General features: G+C 32.9%; 1 protein-coding gene across 2 annotated transcripts; it reads right to left on the bottom strand.

Annotated features, from left to right (window-relative positions):
* Positions 1-1,231: 1,231 nt before the first annotated feature.
* Positions 1,232-10,710, bottom strand: LOC128242697 (uncharacterized). 2 transcript variants are annotated; one of them, XM_052959951.1, is made up of 2 exons: positions 10,510-10,710; positions 1,232-7,940 (listed from the first exon to the last, which is right to left on the bottom strand). In XM_052959951.1, the coding sequence occupies exon 2, from the start codon at positions 7,922-7,924 to the stop codon at positions 5,012-5,014; it is 2,913 nt and encodes a 970-aa protein (XP_052815911.1). In that variant the 5' UTR covers positions 7,925-7,940; positions 10,510-10,710; the 3' UTR covers positions 1,232-5,011. The 2 variants fall into 2 exon arrangements, with proteins under 2 accessions (XP_052815911.1, XP_052815910.1); XM_052959950.1 differs by lacking the exon at positions 10,510-10,710 and adding an exon at positions 8,904-8,956.
* Between the last annotated feature and the right edge of the window lie 4,247 nt (positions 10,711-14,957).

A 14,957-nucleotide genomic window follows, 5' to 3' on the forward strand; every position in this document is an offset into this window, starting at 1 on the left:
GGCGATAATAAAAAAACTAACTGACTCTCAATATAAAGGTATTATATCATTAGTTAATAAAAAAGGCGATAGAGACTTCTTTAAAATTAGCGGCCGATAAAATTGCTTAACGTTGACTTTAAACTTCAAAACGTCTTTCAGAGCGCCTTTACCCGTAACTTCCAAAACTTATTCACACCGATCAAAAAGGCTATGTAAAAGGCACGTACATTAGTGAGGCTTATAGATTTATACAAGATGTGATAAAATAAGTCGATGAATCTATAAGAAGGCATTACAGTCGTTCGCGTTCAAACCAAAGCTTTCGACCGGGTTGAGGGGTTATGTGTGAGTATGCCCATACATCAAAATGATGCTATTCGGCTCCAAAGCTGCAATAAAAACCAACGCTTTCACATCCGAGTTTTTTGGTCTGTCTCGTTTATTTAGCAGGGTCGCCCGATCGGTCCCCTGATCTATATCCTCCATGCGGAAGCCGTGGCAACTGCAATCCGCCAGGATAACGATTTTGAGGGTTTAAAGCTTTCCTCCCGCAATACGGATACCAAAGAAGCGCGAATTAGCCAATTTGTAGATGATACTGAACATATTGCAGAAATGAAAAATCTCTTCAGCATATATTTCTCAATTTATCCGACTATGAAAAGGCCTCCGGTTCCAAACTTAATAAATCCGAAACAACCGGTCTGCTTTTAGGTATATTCAAAAACAACTCACCGAAGTTTAAGGACATATCGTGGAAAAAATAACGTTAAATCCCTTGGAATTCACCATGGATATAATATTAACCACGTAATAATTTCATCGCTAAAATAAAATATTGTATTTACATTTGGAAATCACGCAACTTAACGTGGCAAGGGTAAGTATTAATAGTAAAAACTTTTGTTTTATCTCAGCTTCTTTATGCAATTGAAATACAGGGTACACCTAAGTTCTAAAAAATGATCGATAAAATTTCGGATTTCACATGAAAACATAAACAGCCCTTAATAAACTAAACTACTTGTCAATAACAACGCGATCAAGGGGACTTGAACATGCAAAGTATAACTGTAATTTCCAAGGCATTAAATCTATTAACAGATTATTACAATCTGAACCACAGAACTTGAAAACAATAGGCAAATTTTATCTGTACTCAGAAGATGAAATATGCAAAGAAACCTATTTTAAATGTAAATGCTCGTCACTAAAAAACTTGAGATTGTCACTCGGAAATAAGTCCTTATATATAAAGGCTATTAAAGACTGGTGTGATTATGTCCACTTATTGACAAATAATGGCCCAAACATTTATACACGGCTGTTCGGAAATCATTTAATAACCTTTCGCAATAATCCGTTGTTTTTCTCATCCTTCACAAAGAGTAAATTAATAATCTCGAACATATCTGGTGTACTGAACATGAAAAGTTTATTGATGATAAAGATTTATACTTGAAATAAAAATACAACAAACGAAACTGGATATCAGAATGGACTACAATTAAAACGGCGGTTACAAAATGCTTGCAGGCCGATAAAGCTAAACATACTACAAACATACAAATACAATCAAACTCAGCCGAAAAACCATCTGTTTCAAAATAAAACTTCAAAGTTAGGAAGTGAACAAAAACGGGAAAATGTTTAAAAAATATTTCCCTTCCGTGGACCAAAATTTGGAGTTGTCTATATAATTCAAAAGCGTCATTAAAAGCAAAACAGTTAAAATGAATTATTCGGACGGTTTATGTCAAATCTGAAACAATAAACAAGAAAATTTAACTCATCTCTTCTGGGAATTTAAGCACGCGCAAAACTTTTGGCAAGAAATAATTCCAATTGTTGAAAGTTTATCCTCAAACACATTACAAATATAAATTACAAATCAACTATCTACTGCTTTGCTAGGACTATATTGTAATGTATATTTGATGTCTCCTTTTGGCTCTTTTTTTTAGAATTTATTACTCTTAGTCAGATACCTTAATGAGCATAGTCAAATATATGAACTTGTATTGGTATTTACAAGCTATACTATTAAGCTTAAGCTGTTTATCTATTGCTGATAAACATCTGTTGCTTTATTATGCTCATTTTGATTTCAAAAGGTAAAATAATATCTTATTTCGGATATGAAATACATAAAAAATAAAAATAAAATCATACGAGTACTATGTAAATTTTTATAATGATCACAATCATTAAAAAGGCACTTTTAAGTACATAGTATCTGCTGATATGCTTTTACCAATTTTGCTTTCGAATGTAAAACTGTTTCAAACTCAGATATATTAAACATATGCATTATATAGACGTCGATAACCATGCAACAATATACAGGTACTGCAATTCTAAATACCTAAACATTTTTTTTTTTAAATTTGTTAATTTGTAACATGATAACTGCATGCATACTGTATGTAATATTACTGTTTTTGAATGTTGTAAGGGCCCAATACAATGTGCTGACTATTATCGTTGTTGAGTGTTTAACACCAAGAAGACTTCCGGCTAATATATATTTTTATTATAACGGACATGGAATTCAGATTGGTAAAGAGTAAATTATTTAGGAAAGTTTTTTTCCAAGTGGATCTTTTTAAAATGCCCAAAGTAAAATGGCAGATCAAACATTAAAGGCAATTTTCAAAATGAACAAATATTTGTATAAATTTACTGATATTACTGTAGGACATAAGTTAGATTTGTTTCATAAACCTATAACGCCACTTTTGAATAATGGCTGTTACGTATTGGGCTTTGTTAAAAGAAAAGCCATAGAGTGAGTGCATATGTAATTTTGTAAAATATTATCAGGAGTTAAAAGGAGTACACAGAATGATTTCATATATGGTGAATTTGGACATTTCAATTATCGGACAATAAGATATCATAGTATTATAACATATTGGGTTAAGTTGATACGTGCAAATGATAAAAAGTTCAATAAGAAAATATACCTTACATTGTTGAATGATTGTGAAAGATACCTAAATAAGACAAGTTGGTGTTCATTGATACGAAACTAGTTAAGTACACTACAATTTTATAGTGTATGGTTTTTCCAGGATGTAGGTAATGATAAAATATTTCTTCGTTATGTTTAACAGGGATTAAATGGTTATTTTACTCGAAATTGGAACGGAAGATTAGACGAATCTAGTAGAGCATTGTTTTACAAGAACATAGCAAGTTTAAGACTTCAACCTTATTTAATTTCATGTATTATTTAAAAGTTTCGTTTTAGCTTATATCTAGGAAACGTGCATCTGCACATAGACTTAAAGTCGAAAGTGGAAGATGGGCAATACCTAACCCTATACCTATTAATCAGATATTTTGTAACATATGCCAAGTCTTAGTAGACAAATACTATTTTGTTTTGGAATGTAATCTTTTTTCTGATATATGAGGTAAATATATTCCATTATATTAAAGAAGAAGACCAAATATGCAAAAGTTATACAATACGTTTCATCTAAAAATGAAGACCTTTAAACGACTTTTTAATTAGATTAAACTCTTAACCTGAAAATTCTAATTTTAAAAGATAATAACACGCATATCTGATTCAGTTTAAAACTGAAAATGGATATGTAACATATGTTTTCGTCATTTATATTAGTATGGCAAAACAAAGAAGAATTTGATTCGGGTAATAGCATATTGAAATATTTAAAGTTTTAAAAGATAAGAGTGAGGTTGTTCACATAAACTATTTTAAACCCAACTAAATTTACATTTTAATGGCAGTTCAAAGCCGGTACCTAACAATCCTTAATAAACACACCTAGTTTTTGTATATACATGTAGTATATATGCACTGTGTTGTTTTTGGAGTGTTGTGCTGTTGTTCTGTGTTTTTGGCGTTTACCCTGTGCCATTTAACGGGTTTATATTTAAACTTTTGGCTACTGCTCTTGTTTCAGTAGTTTTTCATATATATATATTATACTATATATGTAATGAACCGTGTGATGTATTTTGTATTTACGTGCAATAATTGTTTCAGATAGAAAATGTTTTATTAACGTTATCAGATCAATAATCTACCTATAATTGAAGTAAAAGTTGCTTTACAAAATGTAATTAAGAAATCATGTTACCATATGTCAGTTCATCAATTTCGCTTTCGTGATAAGCTGATGTTCAACTGGTTAAATTATAGTACCACTTTGCATTTTACTCGTGTATTCATATCATCCTAGTTTGCTATTTTAATTATTAATATATTTTTAATCTACTTGTTTATGGAACAAGTGCCGACATTAATGCAATCTGAAAGTTAATTCATGTGTATTACATTTTTAAGGAGTGTTATTTTATATGTATACATAAATATATTGTATTTATTGGTTATATGTACGTTATTTGTTATTTCACTTGTACTTACTTTTGCTCACTTGTGTTCATTATATCAAGTTATTTGATTTCATTTCGATTGCATGTTTTAATTATCTTCAATATGAAGGAATAACAGAATACCTATCTATATATCTATTTATCAAATCGCCATTCAGTATAGTATTTTGCTTTATTGCTTTATTGCTTGATGTTTTTTTCTATTTATGTACTGACAATTAATTATGTTTATCAGAATGGTAATATTTTTTTGTTGTAAATGCGTTAATCTTTGAATACTGAATATGATATTTGTCAATGAGGGCCATGGCCTTCTGGATGTTATGCAAATAACAATTTGAAAGTTTTCAACCATTTTTCTAATCATCCATTAAAATCATTTAAATTATATCACAATTATATATAGTCACAAGGTATCAAACCTTATCATTACTGCCAATAACACGATTCAATAACAAGCCCGTTTACATTAAAGGCGCAAAAAATAGGTTGATACATGTTTTAATTTAATACACTAATTTTTATCTCATATCACTTAAATAATCAACACAAAATAAGCATCAAATTATACTCGAGTACATTCTACTTTAAATCATGAAACGGTTTGTTATGAAAGGCAATTTTGTGTTAAACAACAAAGGGTATTTTGTATATTTTTAAGTTAATGTCTAATGCTAGAAATAATTGAGCACCATTGACTTAGAACTAAATGCTTTCTTATATCATTTTCCGTTCTCATCAAATTGCTCACAGTTCGAAAGTCGACTGTGTTCAGTTTTGTATCTAGATCTTCAATACTGTCAAAATACAGAATATGTGGCCAGTCAAAAAAGTCACTGAACTGTAACCAGTACATTTCTGCTTCAGCGTCATCATTGAATTCAGCATTAGGATTGTATGAATGGTGCGATGTAGGGTGCTTGCTCACTTTCAAATGTAAATCTGTGTCCATATTGCAATAAGGAGGTGTGGTGCTCGTTCTATCTGCTCCAAGACCGCCTCGACTTCTTAAGAATTTTGCACTTGGCATAAATAATGGAATATTTATGGAATAAAAGTCTGTTAATTTATATGACATCACAGAATAAGGAACATAGATTATTGCTTTATGTCTAAGTAAATCATTCGATGTGTAGTGTTTATATTTTTCATGAATGTCAATAAGTTTAAAAGACTTCACTTTTCCGAACATCGATTTGTCATAGCCAGCGACAAGAATTTCAGCCTCTGAAGGTTTAAATTCACCACCTTTTGTATACATGCCACCAAAGCTGCTTATCAATTTTATTGCATCACCAAGACCAGTATAGTATTTCAGATATTCATAATCATATCTACTAGCACCGCCAATTATGTGTTTTGCTCCTGTTAGACTTTGAACGTTTCTTAATTCAAGATCTATCAACTGATTTGTTAACTTATTCCATGATTCTACAGTGCACCTTCCAAGGTTGTATCGATGAGCTGTGATAAATAGTATCGACTTAGTGTTGTTGAGTGGCATCCACAACTGGCACATTGACGAATAAAATCCACAAAAAAATGCATCAACACTCTGAAACAATTCATCATTTGTATAAAACTGCATAACTTTGTTAATTAAATCCTGCGTAACCTGAGTCCCTATCCTGTAATCTTCTATTTCTTTAGGAATTGATTGTGGAACTATAATGTTTGAAATGTTAAAGACTTTAGGGTATGGCGTTTTTCTATACTTGTAGCCGGCAACCACAAAACGCTGTCCAAGTGACGAGAGAATGGTCGGATAGTCTATTCTGCAACCGTCGTGCAAATCGGAGGTCCAAAATGTCATTTCGGTATGCTTCTTTTCAACCACTTCACAATTCTTGGGAAAAGATTTTGGTTGGTGAAAAACCGATAATCCAACGTTAAAGTTTGACTTGCTCTCACTTATAATCCAATCAGAAGCCGAATCAGCAAGTGTGTCAATAGATCTCGTCGTAAACCCAGCACCGAAAAGAGCCAAAATCCACCGCTGAATAGCAAATACATCATCAATCTCTATAAAGCCGCGTTCGTAGATTCCAATATACAAGTCCTCATAAAGATCTTCCAATGAGCGTGACTTATGTTCGCCTTTGCCTATCTTGTCTTTTCTCCAGTGATCTAGAAATGATACGAAAACCTCAACTCTTGTGTACAAAGGTGTTTCTGACTGAAGGTCTGCAAGGTGAGAATGGACGTTACGGTCCTGGTCAACAAGAGGTCGTGGCATGAACCCGACCAGTATGTCTTTTAAAGAAAGAACGGCCTGTGCAATGTAGCTTCGCAATATATCTGAAACACGACCGTGAACAGTGGTAGGAAGGTACATTGCAATGAAAGCTGAGTCAAAATGTAACGTCGCTTGGGCATTTAGTGGGGAATAAACTCCTGGTGACAAGAGCACGGCTGACTTTTTGTCATTTTCTGACTTTGGTCGTTTAAAATTGAACGTTGTACCATGAATAAGACGATACAAAGCATCCACGTCAGGTTCGTGATCGGCCAAAGCCTGGAGAACGCCAACGTTTTTAGCAGCTGATTTGACATTACTGACATTTTTAAATATTAAATGATCCATTCCCTCAGATGATCTGATCAAAGTCAATGGATAACCTCTCGGCCAACAACTTGGATTTGGCGCTCCTAGATATGGATACGGGTTAAAGAAATTGGCTAAGTCATTTTTGTACTTTTCTTTTACGTCAACCAAAGTAAAAGGCTTAAGAGTTTCTTCAATGTTTGTATACGTTTCTATCCATAAATTGTCATCCGGAGAAGCTCCTTCCATCCAGAACTTAAACATGTTATCATCATCACAGTCCCATATTATCTTTGCCCCATGCGCAATCGCATACAAAAATCCCACATTCTTTCTGCCAAAACTTTTCCATGGCAAACCGTCAATAAAATCAGAATGTATCCTGTTTTGATCCTCCTTGCTTAAGAAAACGATTGTCTGATTAGGCACAGAGGAGGGGAGAAGGTATTTTTTTGGTAACCCAGCATCGCCAACTATAACCACACACCAGTTCCTCATGTACTTGAACCGTCGTACAGCTTCCGACGGGGGCTCAAATATCGTTGTAAGCACCGCCCACATTTTACAGCTTTTATGCATAAATTCACTTCCGGTATCATCAGCATTATCCGATGTTTTATGAGCTTTCACCCTTTTAAAGCGGAATTTGATTTTATGTGAGGAAAATTTTCGGATAATTCTACCCGAGTATTGTTTACCAGACACATCCGAACTGTTTAACAGCTCTTTGAGAAAATTCGCTTTGTCCAAGTCTTTGAGTGTTCCAAGCATTCGTTCAGCCTCGCCCATAATATAAGGGAATCGTTTGAAGTCATTTTTGTCAACGCCGAAAGGTTCTATTCTGCCGTTACTTAATGGCCTAAACTGAAATGTGTCGTTATAATCCACAACCTGAGTAGAGTCTGCCTTTTTGCGTTTGTCTTTTACGACATATGGTAATGCTATAAATACAAGTAAGCACAGCACGACAACCGTTCTAAGGACGACCCGTCGACGGAAAAAAAAGCATCTGCCTCCTGCGTGAACCATGGCTATAATCGGTAAGCTGAAAATAAAACATGTTTTGACAGATTCCATTACAAGTAGTACATGGCTACATTTACGTTGCCTGTCGGGGTGCCCGTTATTGTCAGACCTAATAAAATACCAATTATATTTAAAAATGTTATTACTATCTTGATCTTTTCCTTTGAACATCTGATTTGAAAATATAAAGGGGTCATTAATATTTTCATGAATAATATATTATAATACTGAACGATCATAAGTTCTGGACATTAGCGGATAACCATTCATCGAGTAAAGGTCACTTCGACCTTGAATGTCGACCTTGCAATTAAAGAAAAAGGGATCATTTGTTAGTCAGTGTCAATAAGCATATTAAGATTGAAGTGTTTGATTAATTAAGTAGAAGACGTTTTTTCAATTAAAGATCACCACGACTTTTATCTTTGACGAACGTACATCAAAATCCATAGGGGTTATCTATTGATCATAACATATGTGCGTACAACAATTCCCAATATCCATCGGTAACAGCTTTTATGGCCAAGGTATCCTCGATATTGACTTTTGTCCTACTGACATAAACTCACCCTTGTGACGTTACACGAATAAAAAGAGAAATATTATAAATAGTTTGTTCGAAATAAGTTGGGACAAATCACTATCACACGACTTAGAAATACCTAATAGAAACAATGAAAAAATGAAAGTCAAAATCCCTGCTTTTATAGATTGAACAAAGAATAAACCACACCTCCGAAATGTGATAGAATACAGTATACAAAGTATATTGTATTGGATATAACAGCAGTAGATGCACTGAACATATATTTATAAATGTTTATAACTTGATTTTCCTCGTTTCTGGAGATGCACATGGTAAAGGGATATTCATACATGAGCATGGATATTTACAAACACAGTTTTGACAGTACATAATAATTAAACGTGATGATAAGAATTCATTGTTATAGTAAAACATTGTACACATAACGTAAGTTACCTTTGTATTTTAAGCTGCATAGAAGTCTGATAATGAAACGATTTAATAAAAACTATTAAAAACAAAGTAAATTTGTGTGATACCATCAATAGACATCAACACTAAATCCTCAAAATTATTACAATTGAATGTCACTGCTTTTCTTTTGGGAATTCAATCCATTTAATCCCGCTGCTCTGACATACGTGCACGTTTGCAGAATTTAAAGCTCGTGTAAATTCATACTCGCTACCATATCTTGTGTGATGGACTGTAATTGACGGTGTCTAAAAGTTGTGTCGCGTAGGCCTCCATTTTACAGGGCTTTTTCATACAAGGGAAGTAAAAAGTGTATAGTTATCGCAAGGATAAAAACTGCCTTCATATGAGACAATTCGTATTGCCATTCAAATCTGCTTCGTAGAGTTTGTGCTTTGTAGGTTTCATTCATATATAAACATAATGACGATATCAGAGAAATCAAACGTTTTCGTGAAATTGAAGCATACATTACGGTAAAATTGTGCGATAAATTGTGGCATTCGCTGAGCATGCGCACTTCAAAAAGGCGCGGCAACTAAGTGTCCTATCGTTTCAAGAGCTAACATTTTCAAGAACAGAGGCCAGATTCCAAAAAACTGGTAGCGCGTAGAAACGAAATCGGCACTTGGTTGTTCCCTTTAAACGCGTTTAGTAGGAACAAGGGTTAACGTTTAGAACTAAAAATATGATTCAATTGTCCTATATGCACTTTGAAAAGTAGATATATCCCATAAGGTAGGTTAGTCTGTAAAGGTAAAACTAATTGACACACTTATTCTTACTCTTTTCTAGGCATTTTACAGCGGACCTGTCCAAAAAGTCACAGCTCAAGTGTCAACATCTAGCTATAGTGACAACTATTGTTGTAAGTCCTAACCAACACCTGTTCAATAAAAATAGGAACATAAGGACGTGGTCTGTAGACACCCGGTTAATAATTTACCTGCGTAATTATATCATATTTTTAATAGCTTTTAACAACATTTAAATTTACAGAACGATCATTGGTATGCACTGAACATCAATTGCAACAACAAGAAACTGACTTTCCTTCACTTGCATTGTTATCCGTTTTAATCACTAAGTATTTTGCATTTTAATATTCGACAATCAGACAAAACAGATTTATAAAGCCACTGGTCACTAGATCGATATCTATTGTTAACATTTATGACTAACTTAAACAATATTTCCGAAATACGCTACTAGAAAGATGCTTGACACAAAAAAGCTGTTGTAAATTGTTAAATTTGTGTAAAACCCCTTATTTATTTGTAATGGCATTTCAGAAATTGTGTTTTTTTCGCCATATTCCACAACTAAGCAAATACCTTTGGAAACACGATAGATATGTGTACAAGGGACAATTAATTTAAGGTGGAGGGTTAATACCTATCATAAGTAACTTAGATATAACATAACTGGATGGTTTATTTTCTGATGTCCATTGCATACTGATTTAAATAAAAACAATAACAGACATACAAATGGCAATAAGTCGTCTTTCACAAAACTCAGACTGAGGAATACTAACATGTTGCCAACAATATAAATACATCCATTGAAAACAAAATACAAAACCTACCCAATATTACTAAAATCCGAAGTTAATTATCTCTCCATGCACACCTAAAGACACAGTTTATAACTTCATTTCAGTGGGAAAGTTTCTTTCAACTTTCAACTTTTATTCCATAAGTGCTAAGTCCCGCTTTACACAGGAAAAAGGGCAGAGAATATATACAATAACAATACAATCTATGAAACGCATTGAAAAGTGTATCATTCACAGAAGTCCATATATTGTCATCCGAAACGATACGATAAGATTATTGCGTAACACAGTATAACATATCAAAGCTAGGACACATACATGATTTCCTTGAGCAATGAAACATGGATGATATAAAATTATATTGTTGATTTAGTGTAATAGCAATATTGATATTGGTTTCATTTTAATTATTTAATAGCTAATTATTCACCACGAATACTTTTACCATCTTGGCACATCTTATTAAGGTTAAGAGAAGTTTATTTCTGATTGTCTTTTTCATCTTACATTTATTTGTAGACATTTGTTTCAGCCGTCTTTGAAAACGGATGAAAAAAACAGCAAACGTTTTTCTTGTTATATATGTGCTTCATTGAGTTACATCTTTTAATTCTAAATTATTTTGCAAAAGTGTATTCACCATTGCTTGAGTTGAATTTGGTATGTTGCGACTTGGAAAGCAATTTTTACATGTCATAGTTCAACAATATTGACTTTTGGTTCTTTTAATTATGCTTTATTATTGCACATTATTCTATACCTAATATATACGTCTAATCGAAGACGCTTTTTTGAACCACGTGAATATATTTCTGTATTGGGACACACGCGCGTACAATAATCCCATATTTTTTCCGTATTGTATGATTCACAGGTCCTCCCATGTTAAACCTATGAAAAAGACCGAAACTCGTGAAATGGTTCCGAATGAAAATCCGAATCAACAGGCGCTCTAGATAGAGCTCTACGATAAAGCTTCTGTTACTATATGATCAATATTGTCGTTTGTAAACACGGAAGCGATCGTAAACACGGAAGTATTAGTAAATAAATACTAAAATTGTCAGACTCAGAAATAAACGACTTCGTTATTAAACAAGAACCAACAACCACTGACTGTATTGTACAGAACAATTTTAAATGACCATTTTATTCTATATCTAATAATATCCCAAAAATATTCTGTATTGTACAGAAAATGTTAAATTACCTTTTTGTAAGAGACCTTCACCTTTTCGTCATTTAACATACAGAACTAAGAAAGTCATATTGACCTCGCCTAGCAGATCTTCCAATATGACTTTACAAGCTGTACTCGTCCAAATATATATCCGTATTGTACAGAACAATGTCAAATAACCTTTAATTATTTCTAGTTATCGGTTTGACACAATTTAAATGCTATACATATTAGCAGGCAGTTTATATGCGTCGCATCAAAACAATTTGTTTCGAAGGAACATGCTTATAACCTTTTACCATTACTTAAAGCTATATTTTACTACAAGAGAGTAACAAATATTTTGAATACATTAGTATCATATATTTTTACATTATTGTTATTATTACACGCTATCGGATGGGCGTTTAGGGTTCAGAGAAGATGGAATGTATGTCATACAACTGTACAATCTGAACTATGTTGTTATAGATATGCAATGGAATGGTATTTATTCAAAACACGAATTTGAAAAACATAAAACGTTCTTTTTTCTTAAAAATAGGGAAGTGTACCATGTATATGCATTTTTAATTCTTAACTTCATTGATTACCTATCAATTTTCATTGTATGATTAATTAAGGTAAAGTATCAAATTCCTCTTAAACATATTTAGAACGTATCGATCAGGATTTGTTAAGAATGTTCTAGTATTTTCCGTATAAAAAAATCCGTATATAATGTGAGAGAAAGTTCTTGAGTATTTTGAAGTAGTTCTGGAACATTCTTATTTGTTAATTCTTCTCTGGTCATTGTTCTTAGGGTAAACACTAAAGTTTCTTTGAAACGTTGTCTTCTTAAACGTTTTAGACAGTTGTAATAGAGCATCTAAAAAGACTCACCAAAACACCAAAATCAGTGTACAATTTGATGCAGAGCCCATAGGCTGCGCGGATTAAATCTTTGCAAAGATAAAAGAAAATGTTTTTCGAAGTTAAATGTATTAAAAGGATATTAGAAGGTCAAAATGGCGGATTATTCAAAGAACGAATGACCACATTCCTCACAGAACACGGATTTTATGCCTTCAAACGAATTCCATTCGTACGAATCAATTCTGGGGCCATGTTTAAAGCAATAAAAAGGTAATGCTAGGATTACAAGAAATAGTAATTAAAAGTTTTGTTGACGACATTACTGAATTCAGGAAAATGGGAAGATTGGATACATCCATTGGAAAAAACTTTTCAGGAACCTGCGGGAAGGTGAATGACAGCTTAACTTTTAAAATGTACCATTATATACCAAAAGCCTTGCATTTTCGGACATAATTATAAGAAATTGATACCAACTTTTATGGAGATTGCGATATCTTTGACAGAGCTAACAATGAAAAACCATGGGACCAATGAAAACAACCAGTATAAAGTTGAAATAACTACGATGTGAAAAAAATAAAAATGTTGCAAATATTTGTCAAGAAGTACATGAGGATATCTAGTTATCATACACATATTAACATTTAGTAACATAAATACTTCTTACGAATGTTATGCACATGTATCTTATTTTGAACCGTTTACTGGTATAACATGTGTGATATTTGACTAGGTATGAACATTAAACTGTCTAGAAGTAAAAACATACAATATCAATTAGCATCTGCACACAGCCTGTGCATTAGCTGCAACCTCATTATATGGTTTTACAGTTTAATTATTATAAAACTCCTTATGATAATGTGTCCATATGTTGATTATACCCATATTACCATTCACAAGCATTATGCTTTGATTCCCCTTTTCACACCATTATCAAACATATGTCAAAGAGGAGCACAACATATTCCATCAAGACCATGACACTTTGTTGTCAATCTTTCATCAGGTTTTTATTGTACACATGACATCAAATGGTATGTCTGAAAACAGAAAAGATGTATCTTTGTTCTTTGAATATTTTGCATGGCATTAAATTATCTAATACAACAACTAATTAGTTGTGAAATTGTTGTTTACAGTACAGTTCAGTATATTTACAGACTTAGCATCAGATTATCAAATTACCAGATTAAATGGTAATATTGTTTAATAATTCACTGACTACATGCCATAGAAGTCAGAAACATTACATCGAAACTGTTTATTGTACAGGCATTTGTTCATCCGAATTGAAAACCATCCGAAAATATATAAATATCAAGAAATGTTTTAGAGGACATGTTGAACAGCAATGAAAGCAAATCAAATTCCATGTTTAAGATGCACACAATATCAGCGCAATTACTAAATATAACAATAAGCTTACATCTTCTACATTACAAATCCCTTTTTGTGTTGAAAATTCCACACCAGCGAACGTGCTACACGCAATATTAAACTCTCAAATGTTGAAAAAAAGTAAAAATATTCTTAGATATTGATAAAATCTACACCCGCCATCTTGATCGTTAAGTTAACTAGTACCTCCAGCCGGTCGTAGGTACGTCAAAACGTTCAATCTGTGAGAGTGCAGCTTTAACCGAACAACAACGTTGTTGACACGAGGGTCACGGCAATAGCTCTCGTTTTTTCCCTATCAATTAGCAATGTATTAGCAATTTCATTGACAGGATTTTGAGTGGCAAGAAATCATTTGATACGATAACCAATCATGCTTTCAAATAAAAAAAAACATCTAGGTCAAATGTAATCATGGAATTAAAAGTGCCTGTTAGTGGTAATTAACCTACAGGCTAAATTTCTTTAATGTATTGTTTTTCAGAAAATTTGCTTAAACATGAAACTTAACAAAAAATGTGGATGTGATAGACAAATAGACGGACACACAGACAGAGACATAATTAATCTATAGACTTCAATCCAGTCAATCAAATTGATAGAACAACTTGCCATCCCTGAAAGTATATAATTATAGTTAAATGATGCACTTGGTATGTATACTAATGGCCAAAAGTCTTGTCCGGTCTACAAAAACTACAAAATCCAAAAGTCTTGTCCTGTCTACAAAAACTAAAATATCTGGGGGGTTTTATATCGCACACTCATATATTTGGTATCGATGGAAAGAAGACATTAATATGCATTCAATGAAAAAAAAATTTGGAATTTGAGCCAGTACTGCCGGTACAGTAATATGTTGAAAATGGGCATTGAGGATATGCAAGGCACAAATAAACCCATACCGTACACGACTTTTGGTCATGGGTATATGTGAATAGTTGTTTTAAAAAAATGAATACCTGTGAAAGGCACAGTAAGGACTGCTATCATATTGATTTCTAGGCCAATATGGTGAAGTATGGAGCAGAAGCCCATC

The sequence above is a fragment of the Mya arenaria genome, chromosome 8 (assembly GCF_026914265.1).
Source record: "Mya arenaria isolate MELC-2E11 chromosome 8, ASM2691426v1".
NCBI lineage: Eukaryota > Metazoa > Mollusca > Bivalvia > Myida > Myidae > Mya > Mya arenaria.

What these genes read in the sequence shown, in the direction of transcription:
- LOC128242697 (XM_052959950.1), bottom strand. Translation starts at nt 8,923, where the DNA reads ATGCAGCTTAAAATACAAAG. An exon ending in ATGCAGCTTAAAATACAAAG is followed by an intron (nt 7,941 to 8,903) that starts GTAACTTACGTT and finishes TTTTATTTTCAG; the next exon opens with CTTACCGATTATAGCCATGG.